This window comes from Anser cygnoides, chromosome 12 (assembly GCF_040182565.1).
Source record: "Anser cygnoides isolate HZ-2024a breed goose chromosome 12, Taihu_goose_T2T_genome, whole genome shotgun sequence".
Lineage (NCBI taxonomy): Eukaryota > Metazoa > Chordata > Aves > Anseriformes > Anatidae > Anser > Anser cygnoides.
Genome location: NC_089884.1, coordinates 9552697 through 9579422, shown reverse-complemented (window position 1 = coordinate 9579422; position 26726 = coordinate 9552697). Strand labels below are relative to the sequence as shown.

Here is a 26726-nt window from a genome sequence, read left to right as displayed (position 1 = left end):
TATTGGCCTAATTCATCAAGGATCCACGAGGAAGAAAATGACAATTGCTTGTGGCTCCCTGTGATTCCCAGACTGCGTGGCTATGGTGTCCGACATCATTCTCGAGCCCTAAGGCCACTGGTACAGTGTGCCCATACTATTAAGTACCTTTTCCCTGCAGAAAAGCCCGTCCTCCCCAAAACTGACTCTGGGGGAGGGCCCCAGCCAGCTCTGCTTCCCCAGCCTGAGCGGAGTTGTGCTGGGCAGTAAGCTTGGTAGGCAGGTCTTGCACCTCCATGTAGGGGGGTGACACTGGTTGGGATGTTTGCTCCAAACACAGGCTTATGCCTGTTTTCCGAGCTCCTTCCTCTCCTCATGCCCCTTTCATTCCTTTTAACAAACTGAAAGCATTTTTGTAATATCTAGGGCCCAAATCTTAAAATTCTATTTGACCTATTTGTAGACACTCATTTGATTTGGAAGATTGCTGTGCAAACCCTGCAAGCATCCATTTCGTTTGTAGCTTAGTGGAAACAAGCTGTCAGGTTGTGGCTTTACTTCTTGATAAGGTACAGTCCTGCTGTAAAGTCACCCACTGCTTTCTTTCAAGTAAGGAAATGGATAGCACTTACCATCTTCCAGGATTTCCTGGGCTGCTACAGTGATGTTGTACGAGGAGCTGAATTCTCTATCCAGGGGCTTGGGAAGTTGAATAATTCCAGTGTCAGATACTCTAATGTAGTCTGCATTAGGACTAGCTCTTCGTCGAACAAATCTGTTTTTTGTTTGAAAAGAGATATGTTAGTACAAGGGTTATAATATTGTGTTTCACTTCAGTTCTTCATAGAAGGCCAGACGGCTGTGTAACAAATTGCATTCATATCAGGACTAGGCAGTCTCTGAAGATTTCCCTAAAATTAGGCAAGCTGTGAGAGCGTAACATACCCATCCTAAAAGTTCGCAGGTTATTCTCTTTTGCTGTTTAAGAAGTCTGTTTTCTTTTCCTTTCAAATCATATGCTCGAGAAAGTTATGATAAAAATTGTAACAGTAAATTACAACTGCAACCACATAAAGTTATCCAAGATTATGCATTTTCCCATAAATGTTCAAGTGGTTTATCAGCGACTTTATGCAGTAATTAAACAGGTGCAAGTAACTTATGCTCATATTTGTTGGTTGCCGTATATATCTATGGCTGCAGTGACTGAAAAAATCAGATTGTATTTTTTCATGCTTTTGTCTGAAAAATAGGGCCAATGTCTCACTTGTTTGCCAAAGTTTTGGACTCATTAACAGATTCTCCACTTTAAAATAGAATTACTAAAGCTGGTGTTGTGTTACCTGATTTTCCGTTTAGCTGCGTCAGGGTCGTATGCCCAAACTGAGCCAAGTATTTTTTTTTCTGGATCATTTTCCCTTACTTTAAATTCATATGGTAGCTTAGTGAAGACAGGGGGCTCATCCACGTCAGTGACTTCAATGGTAACTGTTGAAATGCTCCTAGAGCCACCGGATTTAAAATAGCGAAGATCAACTGTGGGATCTGTTGCTTCAATGTCAAACCTGTATTCTGCTACTTTTTCGAAGTCCAGGGGCTAGAAGAAAGACAAACACAGATAGTCTCTCTTTTGTCATGTCTAAGTAAACTTTGCATTAGCTACCCATGCAAATTAAAGCTCTGTGCTCTAATTTTATTGGGAAATAATAGCAAACCGCACTCCAACTAGACTCTGGGGGAAGCAAATCAGAACTGAACTTCTCTTTCATTAATGGAATGGCTCGAGCAACTTCTGGTTTTGAACAGATTCGTTCAGTATTCGAAGTGCAGCAATTATTTCTTGGTTTAAATCATTTTCTTTTTATAATTCTGTAGCCACCAAAAATTGCTTAGCTCCTTTTCCTCCAGGGTTGAGGGCCAGAGTTTCCTCTTCTCTCTTTTCCTTCCAGGCAGACTTCATAGCTGCACTGAATGATAGCTGGGGAATTTAGTGATAAATGACATCCGCTTCCTTGTTTTTCCTATAACTGAGATTATGAAAAGAATCCCACAATGGAAGGAAGGCCAGGAGCTCGGGCACTGAGAAATGCCCCAGCTGTCTCTTGTCTCACAGGTTGGGTCCCTATGCACCGTACCCTGAGATCGTACACTGTGAAATAAGCCATGGTTAATACTAGTGACTCTGTTTTCTCTGTTTATTTTTATTTTTATTTTTTTTGAGTAGACATTGCAAATGGAAATGGCAGTGCTTATCTATCAGTTGAAATTGTACATCACCTGCCTGTATACTTAAAATGATGACATACACCTGAGGCTGAAAGCAGGTTGCAAAACACTGGGGAGAACTTTTCCCTCTGCCTGTTCAAGGATGAGCTGCGTCCAGATCAGCCCGTGTGTGTGTGAGGGGCTCTTCCTCAGGGCAGAAGTTGGCAAGCAACGCATTCCTCTGGGCCCTGGGCAGATCAGGGGAAGGGCTGCGTTTGGTGAAGGACAGCTGCTAACGTCTAGTGTGAGCACAGCTGAAGACTTTACTGTAAGTCTTGGAACATCGGTTGCTTTTTTTGGTAAAGTTTTCTTCTTAATGACATTCCTGGTATTAATAGTTAGAGATGCTTGGAAGTAAAAAACACATTCATGTCAATCTGAGGATTACAGGAGGTAATTTATAGTCCTCCCTCCCCCTTTTTCACTGTAAATCAATAAAATCAATGAACGCTTGGCTTGGCAGTGCTCTGCATAATGCAAGAATGTCCCTTGGTACAAATTGAGTAGGTTTGAGAATTAAGAAACAAAGAACAAACCATAATAAAGGCTTTGGAGAGTCTGGGCCCTCTTAAAGAGTTAGCAGGAAGTAATGGGGAAGCTTTGAAAACATTGAGGAAAGTAAGGGAGCCGTGGCTAAGATGGGAGCAAGTGCCACACTTGTAAAGAGCACTTTTATAAGAGTGGTCAGGTGTACGTGTTCACATTTTCTGCTTTGGTTTCTCTTTGGCTGCAGAAGAGAAAGATTATTTGTCTTGGTTAGTTGGTTCATCTCTTAAATTCACTCGCTCTTTGAAGCATCCAAATGTCTGAAGTTTGAGAGGAGCCCGAAGCGCGTAACCTGTAAATCTGACATAGTCCCCATTGCACTCTGCAGTAATCCCAGATTTTCCCAGTACTGGCAATTGAAACGGGCTGGTAAATCACCAGCTCTTCTTGCAGAGTTTACAGAATGGGGTTTTCAGGATGAATACCTTCCGTACTGTGACTTCCATGCATTCCTGTTTTTCCCTGCTGCTAGTCCCAACCCGAATCAAACACTTGTTACACATGGAAAAACAAAATCATCATCTTTCTTTGTTACTGGGAAAAGTACCTTCTTTGGTCTAATAATTCCTTCATTCGTGTATGGATTTGCAACAATTTCAAAGGTGTCCCTGTAATCTCCTCTGACAAAACTGTATTTTGTATTTCTGTGTTGTGGTTCATCAATGTCTTCCACTTTGACTCTGCCAACTTCTCCTCCTACTGAAACGTTTTCAGGAACTTTAAAGTGAAATGATGCTGTTAAAAAAAAAAATCAACAAATGAGTCATAAAGATTGTGCACATGGAAGTTAGAGCTTAGTTAAAGACTGTTCTTGGTTTATAGACATCCAGAGAATCATTGAGAATTTAGCATTATTGATCCTTACAGACAACACTGAAATGTTTTTTTGAAGTTTAATTACTTCTCAAAATATTCAAGTTTTTTATAAAGTTACCAAAAACTAATACCGATTTTTATTTTCTATTCTAGGTGTGCTTCACCCAGGAAATGCAGCTAGTGCTGAAATACAGAAGCCTTCTGAATATGTAAGATTATTTTGTTCACTTTTAAGAAAGTTGAATTGCAATGAATTCTCATGTAAATTTGTTTTATTCATATCAGCCTTTGGTTTCTAAATAATACATCACTTGCATTATACTTACGGTGTTTGAATACGGGGAAGTTGTCATTGATGTCTGTTAAAGTGATAATGACTGTAGCTGTGCTTGAATCCCCAGAAAACCCTGGAGCATCTTTTGCTTTAACAATAATTTCATACGTTGATTGATTCTCTCTGTCTAAATCAGCTCTGGTTGTAAAAATCACACCTTAAAAATATAATATTGAATATGATTAGATTTTGTAGCATGTCCAACATATTTTAATTTTGAGAGCAAGTTTTTGTCTTATGCTACACATTCAACTGTAACTAGTGTTTTTACAGTGATATTTTTCTAAGACTAAAAATGTCAGAAATCTTTCTATACGATGGAATATTTGGGAGATTTTCGGTACATTCCTTTAAATTGATCTTTGCTGCTTAGAAACAGTCAAAAACTGTCTAAACTCAGCTACTCCAGCATCTAGAGAGTTTGTTCGGCCACCTCATTATCTGATTTAGTTGCTCCAGAGAACCAGTATGCTTTGTGCTTACAAGAGATGTTGAGATTATTTGTAAAACAGGACAAACTTGAAACAAAAGAAGTTTAGGAAAGCAATGGGATGAGTTACTGATCAGAAACAGGAATCCAAACTTGGAAGTCAAAATCATCCCAATAAAATGCAGTTCATTTTGTATGTAATGACCTACTTCAGGTCTCTGCTAACTTGGGAAGTGCATAACCTATCGTTCATGTGCCAAATTTGCAAAGCTGTGGGGAGTATTCTTGGGTTGTAATCACTATTTATCCTTTGACTATCTTTTTAAAGATTTTTTCTCAGTTAATCTTTAGGAATGCTGCTTCTTTATGTATTCCTCTTTTTCTGGTTGGTCAAAGAAATGGTATCCATGCTAAACTGGAAACATAAACGTGTATTATGTCCTAGTCAGTCTCTTCATCAGTGGGAAGAAAATGACCTTTCATCTTCTCAGTTAGTTCATGGTACCTAATATCCTGGCTTTATTAGTTCATTTTCAGATGCAGGCAGTGGCATTGTGTCATTGTGAATGAAAAATCTTTCCAAATTATAGTTGAAATTAAATTTTTGACTTATTATCTCCCTTGTCCAGAAAGAACGCAGCTTAAAATTGTGTTTTTATAAAAGCTTAAGGTAGAAGTTTGACACTTGCATATCTGACCTACCGGAGTCATCAACTGTGAAATATTCGTCTCCTTTAATGACTTGGTAGGTAACTGTGGCATGACCTGTAACTGTTGGGTCATCAGCGTCTACAGCTGTCACTTTGGTAACTGAGGTTCCTAGAAAAGGATTATCAAACAGCACATTTAGTATAAATTTTGCTTTTTAGCCAAGGACATGAAGGAAAACGAGTGATGGAAGAACGTACCTACTGGTGACATTTCTGGGACAGATCCATTGAATACCTTTTGTACGAACACAGGGGCATTGTCATTAATATCATAAACCTTGATAATAAATTTAGATGGTGGTTCCAGTGACCGGTTGTTTCTTCTGTCAATAATGAGAGCTGTCAGCTCATATTCTGCTTTCTTTTCTCTGTCCAACCTCTCAAAGGCATATACATCACCACTGGTCTCTTCCACTTTAAAGATGGTATTGGCATATTCACCTTCAATAATGTACTTAGCGTTGTTGTTCCTTACACTCGATGTGATCTAGAAGGTATAATTCAAAGAGATAAAGGCGGGCTTTGGAGTCTGGATTCAAAACAGTTTCTACCAGACGGTGCACACAAATGTGACTGACCTCTCTTTCTGACTCAGTTTGAAACCAGAACAGCCCTCAGGAATTGTGTTGCCAGATGGGATATTACTGAACTAAGCAGTAGCTACAGACATCCGGGTTATAGGATGAAAAATGCATCCAGACTGAAACGTGCTTGCTTATATGTTAAGAAGCATTTTTTTTAAGATTATATTTCACATTTCCTAAAGATATAAATTGTTCAGGCAGTTACATATAAAAATCATTAACCTCATTGTGTCTGAAATACATGCACCACCACATTCAGTTTGAGCTTCTCCTTTTAGCAAATACCTTTCAGAATTTAGTGGAGATTTTGCGTAGATTTCACAGAATTACGGAATCAAATCTGTGTTCACAGCTATTGACATTATTTAGCATTATTCTCTATTATTTGTCATTTAGCAGAATTCCTGCCATAGCTGACAGTTTTCTTGAGTGTAGTCACATGCAGTTACTTCGTAGTTAGTCTTTAGAGTCAAGGCTATGACAGCAAGATTAAATTTGCACTCCACAGAGTTTAAAATCTAAGATCATATGCTATGAAAAAAACGGATGGGATAAAAGGAATAAACATTAATCAGTTTTTATATGTAATTTAATCCAATTCTAAGTGTTTTTGCACATTATTTTATTTAATCGGGAGATGATCTGACGATTCTTCCCTTTCCATACCTTTACCCCTCTAAGTATACTACTGGCAGGTTTAAACCACAGTTTTCTGTGCACTATATCAGCATTATTATTTCAGCAAGCTATTTATCAGTAATTGCTGGGTTTGACCAAGAATTTCTAGTCTTTTGTTACTGATGTTATCATAAATTGCAGCTGTTTGGTATTCAGGATTTTATTTATCCTATAGTTGTCATTTACTGTTGAACATTCTTTTATTTATGTTTTCTATTTTGAAATGTGTTATTAAAATTTTCTTTCCTCGTTCCACATACTTAATCATGCTTGTGACTGCTGGTGCTGCTGTAGAACAGCTTGCAACTCTGGAGATGTAAGAGGAGAAATAACCTCACCCTTGTCTCAAAGATAGTATAGTCTGTGCCTTCTTTCTCAGATTTTGTTTATTTATTTGGTGTAAAAGGTATAGAATTTCAAGATTGCCTTTGCTAAAACTGAGAGTGAACGTACAAAGGGAAGGCTCCAAGGTCAAGAAAGATAAAATCCAAACATAGCAGCATATTCCTGCAGCTGTCACTCAGTTCTGCTGTGCTGCTGCTGTGGCCTTTTAAAAGGGGTTTATCAAGTGTTCAATCCTGCAAATGCAATGCACTGAACACAGATATTGCAAAAGTAATCAGAAGCATTCCACTGTTGAAAGACCACAGAGCACAGTACAAAGTGAATTACTCTTATTTAGGACAGCTCCAGGAATAAAAGCGTTCTCCTCAATCTGCTACTGAATTGGTCTGAAATGAAACAGAGATACCCAGTGTTCACTGAGAGTACCCTATGGCCTCTTTTCTCTCTCTCTTGTGCCAGTGAGCAGCACTGATCCAGAAAGGTCTGTTTCACTTTACCGAAACAGCCTTGACAGATGCTGATTGTTGTACATGGGAGGAAAATGTAGAACTGCATTTATCTGAAAAGTGTCAAAGTAGTTCAATTTGGAAGACTAGATTGGGAGAACTTTGGGTGATGCGCAGTTAATCATAGGATTTTATGAGCACTGCCCTGAAGAAAACAAATTTTCAGGCAGGTCAATGCTTGTTATTATTTTTAAAAATTATTTTCCTTCACTTTGTGAAACAAATTTTTTGATTGTGTAACAATACTCCTAAACAGCACTTCAGTTTTTTTTTTCCAAGCTGGGGGACGTAAACTATATGTTTTTTAACACGTACGTTTTTATTAGCTGATCGCCCAGGTTTTTGAAAGAGAGAATCTTAAGCTACCATTAAAATATCAACGTATATCAGCTGCCAGACTTCCTTCCTAACTGTGCACCTGCATGCAATGCAGTTCTTTCTTCACTGTGGGTGCTCCATACTTGTCATTCTCTAAAATTTGTTTGTATTCTTCAAAAGAATTAGAATCCCTTTGACATTATTCTTGATTTACTCTGTGCCCATTTTAAGATTGTAACAGGTTATTACATCAGCATTAAGTTTGACTTCTGTTTCCTTTTTTTCCCCGCGAATTCTGCCTAAACTGCAAACAAGTAATTCTTCTCCAGATACTCATCTGCTGCCTGCATTTCTAATTATTCATTGCTAACAGCCCTATTTACCTTGCCAACATGGTGTGGTAATGGCGTATCAATCTCTTCTTTGATATGCATTTGGTTCCATATCCAGTCTCTCTTAAGTCGTTTATGACTGGTATTGTTTGAAGAAAAGTTTTGTTTTGTTTTCTGACTTTCTTTATAGGCAAATGCTGGAGCCAAGAACAATGACAAAAGCAGAATAAGCTTCTTCATCTTCTTCTGAGCCTAGGAAGTAATATAAAGTATGAAAACTGTGTAAATAACAACAGAATCAGATTAATCAGAGAGAGCACACAAAGGTGCAAATGTGATTTTCTCCTAGAGGAAAGTTTGATTACTCTCTATATTTCTTTACATCTGCCTTAGAATCAAAAATTTAAATATCAGGCACAAAACAGTGGCAACTGTAGAAACCACTTAAAGTATTTGAATTAAGTAAAAAATGTTCAAGTTTTTAAAGCTAGCATAAAGCTCAGCATCCACTTGAGCTAATCTGAAAAGAAGGATCAGCAGCAAAGATCACCCTTTGTGCATCATGGAAGGTGTAGTTCAGCTGCAGATCGTAGCTCATGGGAGAGAGCAGCCATGGGAGGCAACACCAAGGCTGAATCAGATCAAAGTTTATGTTAACTCAACTTGAAATGAAATGGTAGAGCTTGACAAACTAAAATGCAATGTTTTGACTTGGCCTGACACAAAATATATTGTAGTCAGTATCTTCATATGGAAAATATTGATTTAAAATACAACTTTTTTTTTTTTTAACGGAAAAAAATGATTCATATGGAATTTTCAATCAATTCCAAGTACAGTGTAGCAAATTATCTTGCTCAGAGAGCTTGTTTATTGATTCAATTCCTTGTCTTTTGAAATGTGTGAAGGCATATATAAAGTTCCTTTATCCCTTATTCTCAGATTTTAACATATACGAAAGGATAATTCATTAACTTATCTTCAGGTAAAACCTTTTTTTTTTTTTTTTTAACCTTGTATGTTAATATTAGCAAACTTAGGCCTGACTTTCATGCCAGATTGAGAAGTTCATTTGATGTGGAAGAGTTGATTAATTTTTCCACTAAATTTTCCCTTTGCAGTATAAAGCACTGTCAGGGAAATTTAACACTCAAATAATCAGACTTTAAATTACACATAAATGACTTTCTATTAGCTTTTAGGAGCTGTCAGTGTGTACATCAAAAATAAAACAATTGTGATAGAGAAGTTGACATCGCACAGGTTCATAGATGCAAGGTTAATATTTTGGGCAGGATTTGCTGAGACATTTTCCTAATTACTCTTTGGTAACTAGGTAATCAATGTTATCTTGCAGTGTAGCATCGTTGTCAGTAAAAACATTTTATTTACCATGAAATTTTGCTTTGCTCTCTTCTACACTGTTGTACATGATCTGCAGATCATTCCTTCTTTTGTGAATGTGTAGGAAATGACTAAATGGGCTGGCTTTGAAGCTGCTTTTTAATAGCCAAGCTGTGCTTTGTACTTTTGGGGGGGGAGTTACGTAACACTTTTTTGATTCAGCTGGCTCTTTGCATTCTATGCACTTACTTTAGCTTTGATTTTTTTTCTTTTTTTAAGGAAAATGAGTAAGATTGAGTTGTTTTGCTTTGTTTGATTTGTTCACACAAATATTCTACAACTAGAGCTGTAAGGCATTGAGTATGATTCTGCTGTGATCTGTCTTTCATTCATAAAATTATAAAACACAGTAACCAAAGGAAAACCAGTTGGTTAATGTCAGCTACTACAGACCATAGTTTTGGAAAAACAGACTGCAGTGTTTGAACTGTCATTTCCTCTTGTTGCTATGGTCCAGTGGGGATCCCCTGAATTGCTGTAGGGAAGAGGTTGGTTGGGGAAACTGAGGACAGCACTGCCCACTTAAGCTGCCATGCATTTCACTGTGATTGATGCATCTACAAATATCCTCGCAGAAAGCATTTTTAGCTTAAATAGTCAAATCTCCATTAACGCATACTGGTCTCTGTATGGATCTGCTTTGTAAGAAGTTTTGTGTCTTCCCTATTATCTTTTCCTAGTGGTGCCTCTCTTTTCACTGGTTCAGAACCTGCCATGCCCTCAGGTCGGACTTCAGCTGGTGCTGAGAAGGATTACCAGCAACAGCAACTGCAGGACCCCTTCTACCCTCGTGTAGGGGCACTGCTTATCAGAAATTGAAGGCTCAAATTCATAATGAGCGTGCAGTTACCTGTCTAGGAGCTCTGGGACTGTGGTAATATCCTGACTACGCCTGAGGATCCAGCTCTCCTTTGAAGTAGATAGTCTGTATGTGTTTCACAGTTCAAGCCTTGTTTGAAAGCTTGGCTATCGATACAGAAAGCACGAGTGAGAAGGCTAAGATGTCCCTTGGGCTTGTGTTTGATACTACTGTGGTAGTACTGTGATACTATTGTGGTAATAATATCCGCAACCCGCTGTTTTAATTGGAGGCCTTTTATAACCTCTCTGCATTAGGCTGGATCTTTTAAATAGATGCACGTTTCAGCCGAAACTTAAGCTAACCCTTCCACTCAGCTGACCTGTCTTCATGTTCTCACACTTTAAGGTGGTTTCACTTCCCCTTACTGGGCTGCCTGTTAGTACTTGTCCAGCATCCTTTGTAAGGCAAAGGTCCCTTTGTAAGCAACTTGATGGAGTTCGGGTCTGCCCTCTTGTATGCACTGCGTGTCACACAGACTGAGATGGAAGAGCCTCTTGCAGAAAGTGACTCCTGCTTCATCTTTGGCATCTTTCAGCATGTCGTATTTTGGTAGAAGCCACACTGCACTCTTGAGCACTGTGCATGCTGTCCTTCCTAGGGGCGTTTGATGCGTATGACTCCATAGGACAGTCTGACTCCGAGAGGAGTTCCTCTGTGATACTGTGCCAGTTTTCCGTTCTGCAGCTGGAAGCCTCTGTTGCTGTCGAATCCGTAATTGAATTCATCACAGTATTTAAGAATACCCTTCTTTGGCAGCGTGTACAAACACTTCAGAAGCAGGACCCTGCCGAGCAGTAACTGGATAAGGGCACCGTCCTGGTGTGAAGGCCACGTTCCATGGCTGTTAGCTCTTGACAGGCTTTACTAAATGCTCTGTCTTTTTCTGACCATGATAGTTTTCTTTTCCAGCAGCAGATCTCATTTGAAATGGCAGAGGTAGCGGCAGAAGAGAGAGATTCCCATGCCTGAGCAGGGGAATGCAGTCCCATAGAGTCAGAGGCAAGAAAATTTAGGATGGATGACAGGTGGATGACATGCAAGGATCAGATTTTCATTTCATTTCACATTCACTGTGGCTGCCAGGACTGAGAAAGGCAAATAAGCAGCACCCTTTGAAGTGATGACCCTCGTGGCCACACTTCTGGAGAAGAGGACAGCACAGTTTGCACTGTGACTGAGCTCTCCCACGTGTGCCTTTCCCTGCCTTGCTGACATGAGGTCCCATTGCAGGTCTGCCTTAACACACAGTCTCCAGTTACCCTTCTGTCTCTAACTGATTAGACCAATAATTCAAACTTCTTTTTTTTTTTTTTTTCACTTTAAGCAGGGGCCATAAATGTTCCTTAAAGTTAGGAGGGGAATGGATTATTCAAATAGCTAAGCTTCTTGGTATGCTCTTAAATTTTCTTTCAGCAAATGATGTTTTTTTCCACCAACATTATTCATTTTATGTGTTGAATTATTTCAGCAAATAACTCTTGGTCTGCAGGGTACTATAGACAGTTAACTGAGAAATTTTGGTATTCAAACTGATTTGTGGGACACATGGCTCATATGGTATAGTTTTTATTTGCAGATTGGGAGTAATTATTAAAAAAAGATATCAGGTGGAGATGCAGACAATACTGTACTAATTAAAAGTTTGCATCTTATGAGTTGTTTTCATAAGTAATCAAGTGTAAGTTTGATGAGCAGCAAATACAAATAAAGTGTCCATGTAATGAAAACACATTTGATGAAATATTCGTATGAACATTCGTTTTTCTTTGTGGTATTTGCCTCTTAGTTGGTGTAATTTTCTCTTTAAAATATATGTGGCTGCTTATGTGAGGTTAGTTTGGTTACTAAAGAAACTTGTTCTATGCTTGCATGTTAAGTAGGAGTTACGCCAGGTCTCTGTATGGAGACTTTGATAAGTAAGCAGACAGTTGTAGCTGAAATGGTGTGTTGATCAGATTAAAATCTTGTACTAGTCTTAGAGAATTTCTGTTTATAGCATTTGAAGCTGATTCCAGGCAAGATAGAAATAGTGATAAGGAATTTCCTGAAGGAGAAATTTGTTTAGAAGTGACTATTATATATCAGAAAAGAAACAAGTACTTCCTGATCTCCTGTAATACATCTTAAAAGGAATTTGTCAATATTGTTCAAGTAATTTGCATACCGATTTTCAGAAAAGATGGAAACTAAAGGATTATTGATTATTGAGCTGGAAACTTAATGATTGCTTTTGCTAACAGTATCTTGGTTGGAATCTGAACAATACAAATGCAAATGAAAACTCACTTGCAAAAATGAGAGTTTCATCAAGGCGGAAAAAATTAACAGAATTACTGATAAATGAACAATACAGGATAGAATATATTCCGTTCCGTAGTACTGGAAATTTTGCCGTTTCTGGTTGTTAGTCAAACCTCAGCTGTCATGCCTGCAGCAATGTAAATGCAGGGAATACTAAATATCTGAAATTCCGTGTTCAGTCAGGTGTGAGAAATGGAGAGCCCGAAGGAAGGCGTTTAGCCCATCTTGGGCAGCCCTTGCTGGGGCTGCCAGGCCTGTGGGATGGTGGGGCAGGGCCCTCCCGGCCTGGCTGAATGTTCTGGGGCTTTTTGGCTGTCCATGTCCCCACGTGTGGCCCGACAGCTGTGTCAGTGGGCTCTGCCCTCTCATCGTGCGTCGGCTGCCCTTTCTCAGGAGACTGTGGCCGTGGGGGCCGGTGCGCAGCAAGGGCCCGCGCTGCCCTCGGGGGCTCCATGCGGGTGTGGGCTCTGGGTGCTGAACAGGGTGGCTGGCGAGGAAGAATTGGCTTGCGAGAACTGCAAGCGCCTTAAGGTCCACAGCAGAGCACCCCGTGTGAGCGACATTGATGTAAAAAGTTAAAAAGTGTAAAAGTCTCACTGGAAAATGATTGCTTATTAGATCTGAAATACTTCAAGTTTTCCTCACTACATGGCAGGCTTGCCACCCAAGGGATCTGTGCCGAATATCTTCTGGTATCTTGATACTTGTAGGCCTAAGAAAATTTTCTTGACAGAAGTTTTACTAGAGAAGTTGACTTTGGGTAGCTTTAGTTTCAGTATTCTCATAAGTATTTTCATTTGTCTTTCCCCTTCCTCTGTGCCGCTCCCCATTCATGTTCCTAAGTAGCTCTGTGTGAAAAAAATCTGTTAAATTTGCACTGGATTAAACCCAGCAACACAGAGTATGCAACACTTCAAACTTAGATTTTTTTCAGATGCAAAAATTTTACTTTGTTACATCATCTAAACACTTCTAAAATTCCTATGCTTAATGAAGCCACACTGGAGTCAATGAGAGCAGAATCTGACCCAGTGTCAACTAACAAAAGAACACTGCCTTACAGGATCCACTTTTACCGTTAATTTCTGTCTAATGTTTAAGACCAAAGGTAAATGTGTGAATACATTAAGCAAAGAGAAACAGAAAGGTAATCTATTAAACCTTAGAGGGATAAATTATGTATTTTTTTGCATTGCCTATAGCTTAATGCATACTTAGCTTGCTTTGCAGAAGGAGCATTTTTGGTAAGCAGACAAAACATTAAAAGAAAGTAGCTCTAGCAGTACCTAACGCTACATTTCAGGTACCTTAACTGGCTGTGCAAACATGAATCGATAAAGCCTCCTCAGTTCTCTGTGAAAAGTACTGCAGCTAGATGAAAAGCTATATCCCTTTCAAAAGGTACATTTGAAGCACAGAGGACTTAAATGTTTTTGCTATCTCCTGATGGTGGACAGGGGTCAGGAGTAACAACCGTCTCGGATTTTTTTCTCCCAATTTTTTCATCTCATAATTAGACAACATTGCTCTAACCAGCTTCTAACAAACCCAGAGAGACAAGGCAGCAAAGTAATCACATAGATATAATTGTTACCTGCGCTGCAGTTTCTGATTGGCATCTAACTTGCAAAAATGCAGTCTTCCTTTGCTCCCTTGAGCTTACAATGTGAGAATAGTACATAGGGAGTTCAGTGAGAATGGGAACTATGGTAGACCTTCAAACTTTAGTAACATCACTGAAAAAAACTGAGTAAATTGTGCAACATTTGACTTGGAACAATCATTTTGTGTTGCTCTTTCAAATATAATTTTTTTCTGGATGGTTACTCAGCGTTTCTCTTATTTCTGATTAAAGCTGTCATGTGTCATGTTCTCAACAATATACAATGATTCATTTCAAAACAGGTCTTTCCTGAGATCACTCTGCTGCTTTTTGGTTTCCAGATTATTGAACTGATTTAAATGTGCATAGTGCCCAACTACCTAGTATTATGTTTTTGATTGTCCTTCTGTCGTCTTTATGCATCTGAGAAGTGCCTTCCACTGATGACTAAACAGTCTGGAGTGCAAATGCCTACCCGAAAACTGATGATAAAATGACTCTTTATATGCATGATAGTACCTTTGAGTAAATAGCTACTATGATGACTAAACCATCTGGAGTGCAAATGCCTGCCTGAAAACTGATGATAAAATGACATTTTATACTTGTGATAGTACCTTTGAATGAAAAACTACTCCAGCAGTATCTTAACTAAATGTGCTACTTTAAGAAAAAACAGATGTCACTCAGTATTGTGAGGGCACTGCTGTGTGGTTTTGTTATAGGTCAGTTGTTGGTGTTGATGATGCAGCACCGTATCTCAATATAGCTGAAGAGATAACTCAGCACTTCTGATTTTGGCTCCTGTTTTGCCTCCTCATATTCCAGGGAAAAAAAGAATAATTCTAACCTGGAAGTTCTTTCTGATTTTAGCTCTAAGTTTCTGGTAGGTCTGGGGAAAATATGTCAATGATTTTTTCCCCTATCAGTTTAATTTACCAAAAAATTCTCTCCTGGATGATAAAAAATAAAACTTCCTCTGATGGTTGGATGGAGTCCTCAGCCAGGACAGGTAATTCTTTCATAAATTAAGAAATTTGTTTATAAAGGAACTATAAATTACTGTGTGTATGTTGAAGATTCATTGCTTTTGATTAGATGGAGAGCCCAATGCTCCACTCCTGAATGGACAGCAGAGTCAACAAGAAAGGTTTCCCTGCTCTGGCAAGTAAAGGACACCACACAGAGTGGTGGAAAGCAGGCAGCCAGATAGGACTCCCAGTCTCCCTGTGGTTTCTGCTATGGAGCTGGATAAAAATGGGGAGGCAAGCACTGGTTTGGCAACAAAGCTACTGTCCAAGCTAGTGAGAGAATGCCCATGCACTGAAGATGGGGAAAAGAGGTAACGAAACCTACAGTAATGTCTTCCTAGAGCTTCCTGACTCCCCTGCTTGCATTTCAGCAAGTGACTTGCTGACTCCAGGATTAAAGAGCTGCAGGAAATACTGCCAGTGGCTATGTGAACAGGCTGAGTGAGTCACGCAGGCAAATGCGAACTGAAAATAACAAATGTGTGGTCTAACAGGACATTTGCTGTAAAGAGAATGATTTTAGAGAAATGAATGAGGAAGAAAGTTATAAGGGGTCACAAAGTTTTCCTTTGTTCCTTGCCAGGAAGCTTTTTTGGAAAAGGGATGTATAGGTTTGCATTTCGTTTGCTAAATGTCACCTCATCACAGACCTGAAGGAGAAGCAAGATGAGTCAGGTAGGATCTGATCCTGCGTCTGTAAATTCTGACTGTACTGGAGTTGGTTTTACATCAGTGATGTGCCCGATAATATTTTAGCTGGCTAGATTAACAAAAACAAAAATGCCAGCGTGAGCGGGAAAAGAACAGCCTATAGGAGCCTTTGCTTACTTTGGTCTGTGAACAGTGCAGTACTACAGAAGCAGTCAGCCGTTACAGCAGGCAGGAGACACTGTGTTTTGTGCTCATCAATGTTGGCTGGACTTCTCTAGGTGCATAAGAGTCTTTTGGAGAGCTGGTGTCTGTTTCTCTGCCAGCTGGTCCCTGGATAGCAGCTGCAGTGACGGAGTAATGACATGCTCCCAGCTGGGATAGGAACTCGTTTGTTTTTGCATGTGGCTCTTGACTGTAATGAGGTGTAGAACAGGCCACTGTAGACACGATTGATAGCAGGTACTAAGGTTTGGTGATTTCTCTCTTCAGTAAGAACAAAGAACAAAGAATAGCAAACCTCAAGGGAATTTAAATGATAAGGTATCTCCTAGAGATACTTGGGCCATAATTCATACTGTTTCTAAAATCTAGAAAAGCTTTTTTTTTTTAATTTAAATTTGTTTGGCTTAGATCTTGATGTACCTATCTGCATGTCACACACACACTTTGAATGAGCTCTGAATTGGGTTTCTGTTAGAATTCTAGGAAACCTCAAACAATCCCCTTTTCTGGGTCAATTTGGAAGAGATGGGCTGATAATTTGTGCCCAGTTGTTCTGTGTTCTTTAGGGAATGGCAGCCTTTTATGGATAGCATCATTTAGATACCTCCACGTATCTGAGACATTTCTGTTTGTGGAAATGAATCCCATACATGATCTAAGAAAACATGTGACTGTATTTTTATGTACCTGTGTAGTATATATGAAATCTGGCAACTTCCACATAGGCCAGGGGTAGGCTGTTTTTTTTCCTTCATATGTGGCACGCCAAAAATCTTACACAGTAAAGTTATCAAACCAAGAGGGACTACTTCTGTGATTCATATGCAGATGCTTTGATTCCTGTTCCAATCTTGAACTAAATCATTTTTCTGTCAATCTCTGGTAATACGTTTTTAATCTGAGTTTCTTACTTGCAAATCTGATAACTGAAAAGCAAATTAAGTGCATGTTTTAATTAGTGGGCTGGTCTCCCCATGAACTTTGAGAAAGCATTATTTTTGGAGTAAATGAATAATTCTTGAATCACTTCAGCTGTTGACATGACAGTGGTGCATTATTTAAACGCAGGTTGTTTGGTGAGGATGGCATTTGTGATGGAAGCAAAACAATACTTTGAAAGCATTAAAATGAGCAGTTGCAACTACTCTAGTAGTCTGACTAGTTTTTGCTCTTCCACCCAGATCAGTTATGCTGTACAATTGTCATTTTAATGGATGACTGTTTTCCTTTTATATAAGCATCCAGGTATGTTTAGAAAGTAATCCACCAGCCTCAGTAAAACTGGTGGCCTTCTACCTCTCCCAGGAGACAAATACTCGTGAAGGTGTGTTATAGCCACACTGAATCATTAGGTGAGTTTTAAGAATCTTTCTCATTTTACGCTCTCAGCATGCAGATCATGTATCATGCCAGGTGCAGAATCAGTGTCTCTACTCATTTTTCACAGCAATATTATTTGTCATCACAGAGGCTGTAGAGATACTTGAGAGAGAACCAATTTGAAACTGAACTGATAGATGAAACACTGAAGTACTTCTGGTCTGGTGCTGCTTAAGAGTTCTTACGATGGACGTGCTGCTGTAGTCATATAATGCTTTACAACAGATGCCTTCTCTGAAGTGACAACAAATTGGATTATTGTGCTTTAAATAAGCAGCAAGTGGTATTGTCCTGTCTTTCCATGCATGAAGTCTTTCAGTTCACGTACAAACATGTTAGTACAAAATGCAACAAGGGATAAGGTGGGCTTAGCAGAGGGCCTACTTTAAATGTCCACTATAACCAGAGTTGTTAAACTCTTTTGATGCTCGTTTGTGATCAAACGGAAGATTATTAAGCCAATTTGTGACACTTCATAACTAATGAATATAGTGTCATAAACAGAAGATTTTGGCTTTCTGTTACGAGTTGATAGCATGGACAGCATTGAGTTTAAGGTCATAAGCCTCCTACATCTCTGTACAGCTCCTGAGCCTTGGATGCACATATATGAGGGTTGAATGACTCCTAAGGAGCAGAAGTATTCTGGTGTTTAGTGGGTGTGTTCAAGCCCAGAGGTGGAGTTTGGATTCTGGTACGGGGTATTACCACCTCGTCATCGTGTCACATAGATCTGTGTGCTTTAGTGATTTGGAAGGTTCCATTTCTTTAAATCAGCAAGCTCGTAGGACCTATGAGTAATATGATTTCTTTTCTTTCCAGATGTTGCAGGGATGAAACTAACAATTAAATGACAGAAGATTTGTTCTTGGCCACATGTCTTTTGATGACAGTTGCCAAATGCTGTTGAAATCTGAACTATTTCGAGGGGTTTACTTTGCATTAAATACAGCCCTTCTGTTCTGAAATGAGCTAATAAGATGAGTGGAATAAACCTTGCATGCAGAATTTGGAGGAGCAAACATTTTTTCCCTGTGAATTCTTTGTCCGAAATAGAAAGCTTAGAGGAAAATCTTTCCCATCTAGATTAATTATTGCTAAGGACAAATGCTGGAAATGGAAATGAATGGAAATGAAGTGCCAGTGTTATGGACAGGCGAAGAACCTGTTCTCTTCCGTGTGTGCAATAAGTGTTTTTGATGATGCTCTTGTAGTCAGGTGTACTCGTTCCTGAGAGAAGGGTCTGACTGACACGGAAGAATGACCGGGTCTCTGTCAGTCTTGTTGGCAGTACCTGCAGTGGCTGTAGAGCCAGCCCCTTCCCTGCTTTCTTTCAGCCGGTTAATGTTTCTGTAGCCCAGGCTGCGGCAGCTCTGGCAGGACAGGCGGAGAGGCAGGTGTCTCAGCACCGAGCCTTCCCCATCCTCAGCAGCTCCCACACTTCGACTGCATCGTTTGACATTGGGGAGTGGGGCTCTGGGTGAGAGGGGGACAGAGGAATCCTCCAGTAATTGTTTGGTTATCCCCATGCAGAGGTGGAACAGTTCTGTTATATTGGAGGTGTTTGGAATTGCTAAGAAGATTTCTCAGGCATCTCTAACCAGAAGCTTTGTTTCCTACAATAAATGGTACGCACAGTTCAGAATTGATCTGTTTTGATGCTGCCCCCTGGCTAGCTCTGCTGTACACAGAGTTCAGCTGGAGCTGTCACTAAATGCTTAAGAGTTTGTCCAAGCTAAAAAAAAAAAAATAAGGTGCTCTCTGAGAATAATATATTATAAAGCTTTTTCCACTTCCCCTTTGTTTCCAGATAAAGCTTTAGTACCACAGAGGCTTCCAAGCACAGAGCTCCAACTGAGTAGCTTTGATTAAGGAAAAGTCCCCATCCTTTGAGGAACTGCATGCAATAAATATATATTTTTTAAACTACAATGTAGCTGTGTTTGCTGCAGATAAGATTTTTTTTTTTTGACATTTCCTTTAACAGAAGCTTGGGAGCAAAAGTATCTGTCTCTAGCACAAGCATCATGTGTAGGTCTCAGTAATGGGTATTTATTGTGCTAACAGTACTCCGAAGCAGAGAAAGTATGTTCAGCTGTATGTGTGTTCTGATTCCCTTGTCCAGATTATTTTACTGAGTAACTTAATGCATTGGCACTTCCTCTGAAACTTATTGTTTTGGCAGATAAAGCATATACGTATAGATAAATCTAATTTTCTGGCTGGGCAAGAGGCTAGAAAAACAGGGTGTGTCTGGATCTGTTTTGTTTGGTTATTAGTATTCAGTATTTTTCCCCCTTTTAAAATGTCCAATTCAAATGTCAGTTCATTCTTCTCTATTTCCTGCCCTTATTCAACTAGACTGCCAGACCAGGCTTAATTAACTTCAAGACCTTTTCTGCCAACCCTTATAGTTACAGCCTTTTCCTGGAACATTTCCATTGTTATGCTCTCCGTGTGTTGTGAGATGATACAGATGATATTATTGCTACTTTTATGAATTTACAACGAGCCTTTCAATATTTTTACTTACAGCTACTTACAGCTTAGCTTTTGGAGTCAGGAAAATCTCAGTTTCGAATCAAAATAAAACTAGGGAAGCAGATTTCCAGCTTACAATGCTGATGAAGTGAAGCTGGAAAGCCTGGAAATTCAGTCCTCAGACACAGGGAAGCTTCAAGAGATGAGGAAAGCTGTTGTAAGTTTTATGACAGACTTCAGAGCTAGACTGTTTTCCCTAAGGTTTCGTTTCCATGTGGAAGTTGCTGTGATTTAACACAGTGTTGTGTTTTGCTCCATTATCTCTGCACCGGCTTAAGTAGGTCATTAATCTAATGAATTTCACAACCCCAGTCCAGAGGCAATGAGGAAAACCCCCACCTAAGCCGAGCTTCCTTCTTGAAACAAACGGCAGCTGTGGTAGGTGCTGGGTCAGCATGTAAGATGTGAGGGCAGGAGTGGCCTTGTTTCAGGGCAGGGGGTGCTGTTGTTTACACCTGATAAGGGGTCTTTGTGAAAGTGATAAAAGTGAGAGCTGGGGGCTTTCACCTGGCTGACCCAGGGAGTTTTCTGTGCCCAGGTCTTTGCCAGCGGGACCCGTGGTGGTGATGGAGCCCCCCGCTGGGGCTTGACGTGGCGAGCACCCCCGGGAGCAAACGGCTTTAAAGCAGCCTGACTGCTTGGGAAGCTCTTGTTCCCAGCAGAGCTGCGCTTTGTGGGTTTGCTGTCTGAAGCTGAAGCACAGCTGGAGATACTGCTTAAGCTGAGGTGGGAACTCTGACTCTCAGTTAGTGGCTACCTAAGTGGAACATTTATTTTCCCTACTGCTCGTATTTTCATCGTGACTACCGAAAACGCTTTTCTTATATGAATGAAGCCTTCCTCTTCGTTTAAGGAAGCTGAAGACCAATCCATAAAAGGCAGGTAATAAAGCTCACCATTTCACAGCAGGAAAATGACACAATGTATTCCAAAGAGAAATGTGTCTCTTTCTTCCTGTTGGAAGCTTAAGTCATCTCCAAGTGCAGTTACTGGACAATGCAACAATACTAATCCTAAACTTCTACCAAGGCCGCTGCTGGCAAATCGAGTGTACGAAGCAAGTGTGTTTGTCCGCATTATCATCTTTGTATAATGAACCCATCCATGCTTTTTGTACTCTCTGCTTTCTGTCTTGCTTCTCAGTTTCCATGTGGATATGTCTTTTAGCTGGAGTGCATCTGGATGACACTAAAATATGCACAGTGTAGCAATATTTGTTTACGTTTTAATGACAGCATAAAACCCCCTATCACTAACAGAACTGAACAAATAGGCAGTATATACTATTTAATTGTAGGTTTGGATTCATAGATTAGGTGGTGGAAAAAAAAATGAAACCTTATTAGTAGTAATGATTGGTGGGCCTCACCCTAACGTGAGTAAGCTGGTTCTCTTGCAGACAAATCTTATTTATCTTGAAAGACAGTGACAATAAAATCCAGTCAGATACTGCAAATCTCTGAATTCAGGTGTAGGACTGGAGGAGGGGGAAGGGAGTACCCCACAAAAAGAAGGGGGAGGCTAACCTAACGCTCCGTGCCAGTCGAGACCGTCTGTGAAGCTGAACCTAACACAGGAACAATTCCCATCAATGGCAGGATTTCCTATCATTCGCAGGACAGCAGCATTAGGCCCTTAGTCTTCTCAAGCAGAATGTTTTAAGGTACACTTTGCACTCCTAGAGAGGATTTCCAGACCACAAATTCATAACAGATAGCATCATAAAAGGAAGGGGAAAAGGAAGACTGGTCCTACCAAGGCATTGCTCAGAAATGTGGACAAAGACAGCAGAAGGAATGTGACTGTATCCTCCAGACATACTGTGGAAGTGGAATTTCCCTTTATACTGTCCTACATAATGAGGACAAGGGCCCATGCGAGCTGCAGATAACGCACCTTGCGCCGGACGAACGTCACCAGGTGGCAGGAGGACTCCTCCTGATGTTGCAGGGCCAGGAGGGTTGCTGCTCATTGGTGAAGGCTGACAGTGGGCTTTTTAAAGGAAGGTGTAATGGAAACAGAGGGCCTTTGCTCCTCAAGTTTTGGCAAAAGATGGTTGCAAAATCCCATAGGAACAGGAGAGTTATGATGACAGCTAGGCTGAGACAAGAATGCTGTTGTTTTGGGATTTTGAATCATGAAGAAAAACCCTGCTGAATTTAAAAGGTGTCTGCTTTTGGTCTACCTCTGACTATGGTGGTGCTCTATTCAGGTGTCATTCCTGACATTCGAGATAGCAATGTTACGGCAGAAGAATACTCCTTCCACTCCACTTGTCCTTTGGAAAGGTGTCCTGCAATTTCTGCACTGTGTACCAGGTGACCGTACTTGTCTTTCCTCTGAAAAATCAGTTATTTTTCACTATCAACTCTGGACCCTTTTATGGAGGTTGCTTGATAACACTTGCACATGTAGCTCCTAATCTTTTGTAAGACAGTTTTGCTCTCTCTCTCAACACAAAAATACTTGTCTGGAGATAAGTCTGCCAGAGTGTCCATCCACCTGCTTGCCTCTCTGTGGTTTACTGATTGTAAATCTCGGTTACACTCAGAGTACCAAGACCGAAGCAGGCAGTGTAAACACCTGCAGGGGATGGATAAGTTTCCCTCTTTGCCCTGCCCTGAAAAACACTGAGCTTTTGAGCCTTTCCAGTGCTTGTGGGCTTTAATTAAACACGTAAGGGGACACGGCCCCAAGTCTTCTCACTGCCTGCCCAACAGGTGTGTATGGCAGTGTGTACACAAAACAGACTCAAGGCACAGATAGCATCCATCTCAATAGTGTGCTACAGAGAGAGTGTACATAAAATATTCAGCAAAATCTTACAAGCAACATACAGCTTGTTTCATGCTTATCGACAGATCTGAAATTCATATTAAGAGGAGCGAAGCTCAGGCTCTTACTGAATGAAAAGGCTAACTTACATCCCTGTATGGAAGAACCGTAAACTGGATCTTGGCAAATTTTTATTGAACTTTTTGTATTTTGAGACCAGACTCATTGCAGAATTCAGGAGGCAGGTGGAAGGTGTGTGGTGAGTTATGTGCATTAATTTTGCACACCGTCAGTCCCAGCGTTAGCCCTGCTGGTGGGTTTCCTGGGCCTGCAGTGGGGCCGGTCCTGGATCCCTTATGGCATGGCTGAGGACAGGCCCTGAGCAGGATGCCTGCCAGGTTCTCGGCAGTGAAAATGGGGGCTCCTGATCATGACTGCGTGTGGTACCCCAGTGCCTTCTGCCTCCTGTGTTTGCAGTACCTGAGGAGGCCTCTTGAATGCAGTAGGGCACAAAAGGGAAGTCAGCAGCTGGATCAAGCTAACTCATCCCCATTGTGGGCCAAACTAGTATCCAGCTGGGGATGTACTAAGGTCTGCTCTCCTAATTCGAATTCTGATCAGCTTTAAAAGGTGTGTGTGGGGAATTTTTACCCAACTTTTACCGTAGCGACTGTGAGCTGGTCATCTCTCTTTGTCCTAACAGAACTCCAGTTTACACAAATAATCACTCTTTGATGTGTTCTAAAGTAGAAGGGAAACCAGTATCAATGGGAAACTGGAGGGGATTTTTGATTTGTAAACATCCAAGGATAACAAAAGGAAAGGCATTGGTTTTAAAAAATGCACCAAACCATTTTTGTTTTCAACAAATTTCTCACAAATAGAGAACCTCTTATTTTCTCTTTGGCACTAACACTTGAACCTCTGAATTAAACATCTAGAACCTGAGGGAAAAAAGAAATATGGACAAGTGACAAAAATAACCACTAAGATCACTTACAAAAAGCTCAGTTGCTAGAAATAATCAATTATCTCTATTCTGTGAACCTCTGCCTTTTTAGAAAATACAAAATATTATCTGGCCAGATACAAGCTTGTAGTTCTGTAAACATGTAACCAGGCCAAAATAAAATGAAGTTTTTCTATTTTTCATTTGAAATATTAATTGAAACAGTGATTTGTGGATGTGCAGTGCAATCCTTTGTTCCATACAGCTATAAATCAGGGGAGCCACTAAACCATAACCAGGGATTTTCACCTATATCCTGTTTTCAGCTGTTTCATTCAGCAGAGGCAGGATATGAAACAAACCCATCTTTTCCTTTGGGAACAAACCTGTTAACTATTTAGGTGAAACCTCCTTTGTCTAAGCTTTCTCTCTAGCACTGAATCCAGCCGATAGCTCTGTGCAAGCTACAGGTTACTGAATGGCACAGAGCTGTCTCGTGGCTTACTTTCAGAGTCAGCATTTGCTTTAAAATGTTTAAGAAACAGTTTTATGATCTTACGTTAAAGAGCAAGGCACTGGGAAGTATTTCTTAGTGCAGTACACCTCTAGCACTCTCAAAAATAAACCTATTTTGTGGACAAAGCAGGAATGATTTGTTGAGTTTATCTTTTGCTTTTGGATTCGTTTGTTGTATTGTTTGTAAGTTCACATACAGTTCTGTAGTATGCTACACTAGTTTAAGGCTTTTATATGCCAAATTAAAGCCGTGTCCCTTTCTCCTGATGGTCACCCTTTTTTTTATGGCTAAGTAGTAACTCCTGGCGATACCTCAGATGAATTGCAAGTCAGCAGTTCTGTGACCTGTTTCTGGTATATTGGGTGTTGTTGCAAGGCACAAATTAACCCGAGATGAGAACCTTTTGTAAATCATTGGAGTATCCTTGCTTTTGTCTAATATTTTTTTCTACATGAACATCTATAACACCGTCTGCTTTCACAAATGCTGATACGATGATTTATAATCAGTGGAGGCAGGAATACATTGATTAACTACACCTTCATTAACTGCAGTAGCAACCAACTTTCAATGCTTTCAATAGCGGAGAATGGAACAGATTTTCTCACAGAAATTCTTCTTCTTCCATATCTTTTTTCCTTTTATTTCTTTCCTTCCTTTATCTTTGTTACAGCGTGACAACCAGCACTGTAAGGTGCTGTGCACACTGACAGCCCCACTACTGCAGACTAGAATTCTTACACAAAAAGCAGTATCAGTTCATCTCTTATGCATAAATGCTTAGTTTCTGCAAGCTGTACAGGAAACTTGTTAGCTCAGGGGCTTGCTATGCTGTCTGTAGGAAAAGATAAACCTTTTCAACCAAATTCTTGTGTCAAGTCAGTGTTTGTGAAACACCTTGTCAGAAAAAAAATGTTTTATTTTGGACCTCTGAGCTCAAGAAACTTCTAAAGGAAGTAAACAGGGGCTGTAAAAGCTGGTAGTCTAAGGTTGAGACTTCAGAGAGCAAGGCAGTGAGGTGTTTATATAAACTCTCTGTGTAAGCCCTAAGCACCTCTCTTAGCAAGCGCGATATGCCAAAGATGGCTGCTATGTGTGGTGGCTTTCACCTCTTCTTGGCATTTTAACGATCAAGTCATAGCACCTTTTAAATACCAAGGGCAACCCTCCTTTTGATGGAACATACCATGTCAAGTCATAGCCCAGCATACAGCTGCTGGCTAGAAACAAAACCAAGCCTGTAACTCTCCACACAGCAGGTGAAATCATTTTGTAAATGGTTTACAGGTGCAATTTGCAATAGAATTTCTTTTTTCCATATTGAATGAACATTGGCAGCATAATCTAAATATTACAGAACAGAACTACAAAAAAGCGATCTGGGAACGTTGTGCTATAGCCCAGGAAATTTAGAAATTTTCCTCTTCCAGTGTAAACTGTGAACAGCTCTGCTGTTGCCTACACTTATTTTGGTTTATATGATATCAGTATTAGGCCCAAAGGATGGTGTGGATAGGTATTAAATTCATAGCCAGTCCACTGTTAATTCATAAATTATTTAAAACGTTAGAAGGCATATCTGGTGGAGGTAAGAAATCTTTACAGTTAACTTCACAGCTGAAGGACAGCAAATACCGTTTATTCCTTACCTGAGTCAGAGTTGGTGGAGCTTCAGTTTGTTCCCAAATGAGGCAAACTAAAATCAACAGTATCCCGAAAAGTTACGCAGTACAAAGAAAATGAAGAACAAACAGAAAAATCCACTTCTTTTCGTTAAGCAATACTGGGAGTGTTCACAATCCAATCTCCAAGGTTTTCCATCTGGGAGTCAGCCTTTTCCCATCCTGCATCCCGGCATCCTGTTATTGTTCCAAGTCTTAGTAATTCAGCGAGAAAAGGGAGTGGAGGAAACAAGATAAACTTAGCCTTATTATTGCTATACTGACTTATTTGTTGCTGCCTCTAATGAGGTAGCTGAATAAAAGGAAATTGGCTCTAAGAGAAACACAAAAGTTGGTATATTATTTAGGGTCATTTTATAAAGAATTTTAGGAATTATCAGCAATGATACTTTAAATAGTGGCTGATATTTGATCAGCACAGGCTATGCCTGTTTTGCACAAACGTGATAATTTAAAGCCATTTGGAGATGTCCTTTCTGTAAGGATTTTTGTATCCACAAGCAGAAAGCTGAAGTCCTCATGTGAGTGAGACTGGGGTTCTTGTAAGGTCTGTCAATGCTGAATGTGAAAATGAAATTTAACGCTATTTTTCCCAGGTAAAATTGTGATGCCAGAAACAAGACAGTGTGTGGGTGGGCCTTCCAGAAGGAGAAAGTGTTTGAATCATGCTGATTATGGTTAGTTTATGCCTCTAGACCACTCAGGCCAGTCAGAAGGGAAAGATTCAGTGTTTGTGTTCTGTTACTGAAGCTGACTTGCTGCGCAGTTCGCAGACGGGGGGAAGCTCACCAAAACCTCAGTATTAGAGATCTCAGTGTCTCTAATATTGTCATTTGCATGAGGCTTAGGTCAGGATGTTGCTCAGTGAGGCCAATCTGTTGACCCTGTGGGCTGCCTTACAGCCTAGCCTGAGCACCCAAAACCTGGGGGACTGGGGTGCCGCCTCCTGCTCCACCTGTTGTTGT

The 26726-nt window shown here is 40.2% G+C and overlaps 1 protein-coding gene across 2 annotated transcripts in view; it reads right to left on the bottom strand.

The window, feature by feature from the left end:
- The window catches only part of CDH5 (cadherin 5), a 31458-nt gene extending 5512 nt beyond the window's left edge, over positions 1-25946 (bottom strand). Inside the window, exons 1-8 of one of the 2 annotated variants that reach the window (XM_013176651.3) lie at positions 25729-25946; positions 7895-8095; positions 5279-5567; positions 5073-5189; positions 3933-4097; positions 3338-3525; positions 1323-1576; positions 612-754 (exon numbers count right to left, since the gene is read on the bottom strand). In XM_013176651.3, coding sequence (XP_013032105.1) covers positions 612-754; positions 1323-1576; positions 3338-3525; positions 3933-4097; positions 5073-5189; positions 5279-5567; positions 7895-8083 — 1345 coding nt within the window. In that variant the 5' untranslated portion in view covers positions 8084-8095; positions 25729-25946. The remainder of the gene's footprint in view (positions 1-611; positions 755-1322; positions 1577-3337; positions 3526-3932; positions 4098-5072; positions 5190-5278; positions 5568-7894; positions 8096-25728) is intronic. The other variant, XM_067004182.1, reaches the window with a different exon arrangement.
- Positions 25947-26726: the final 780 nt, after the last annotated feature.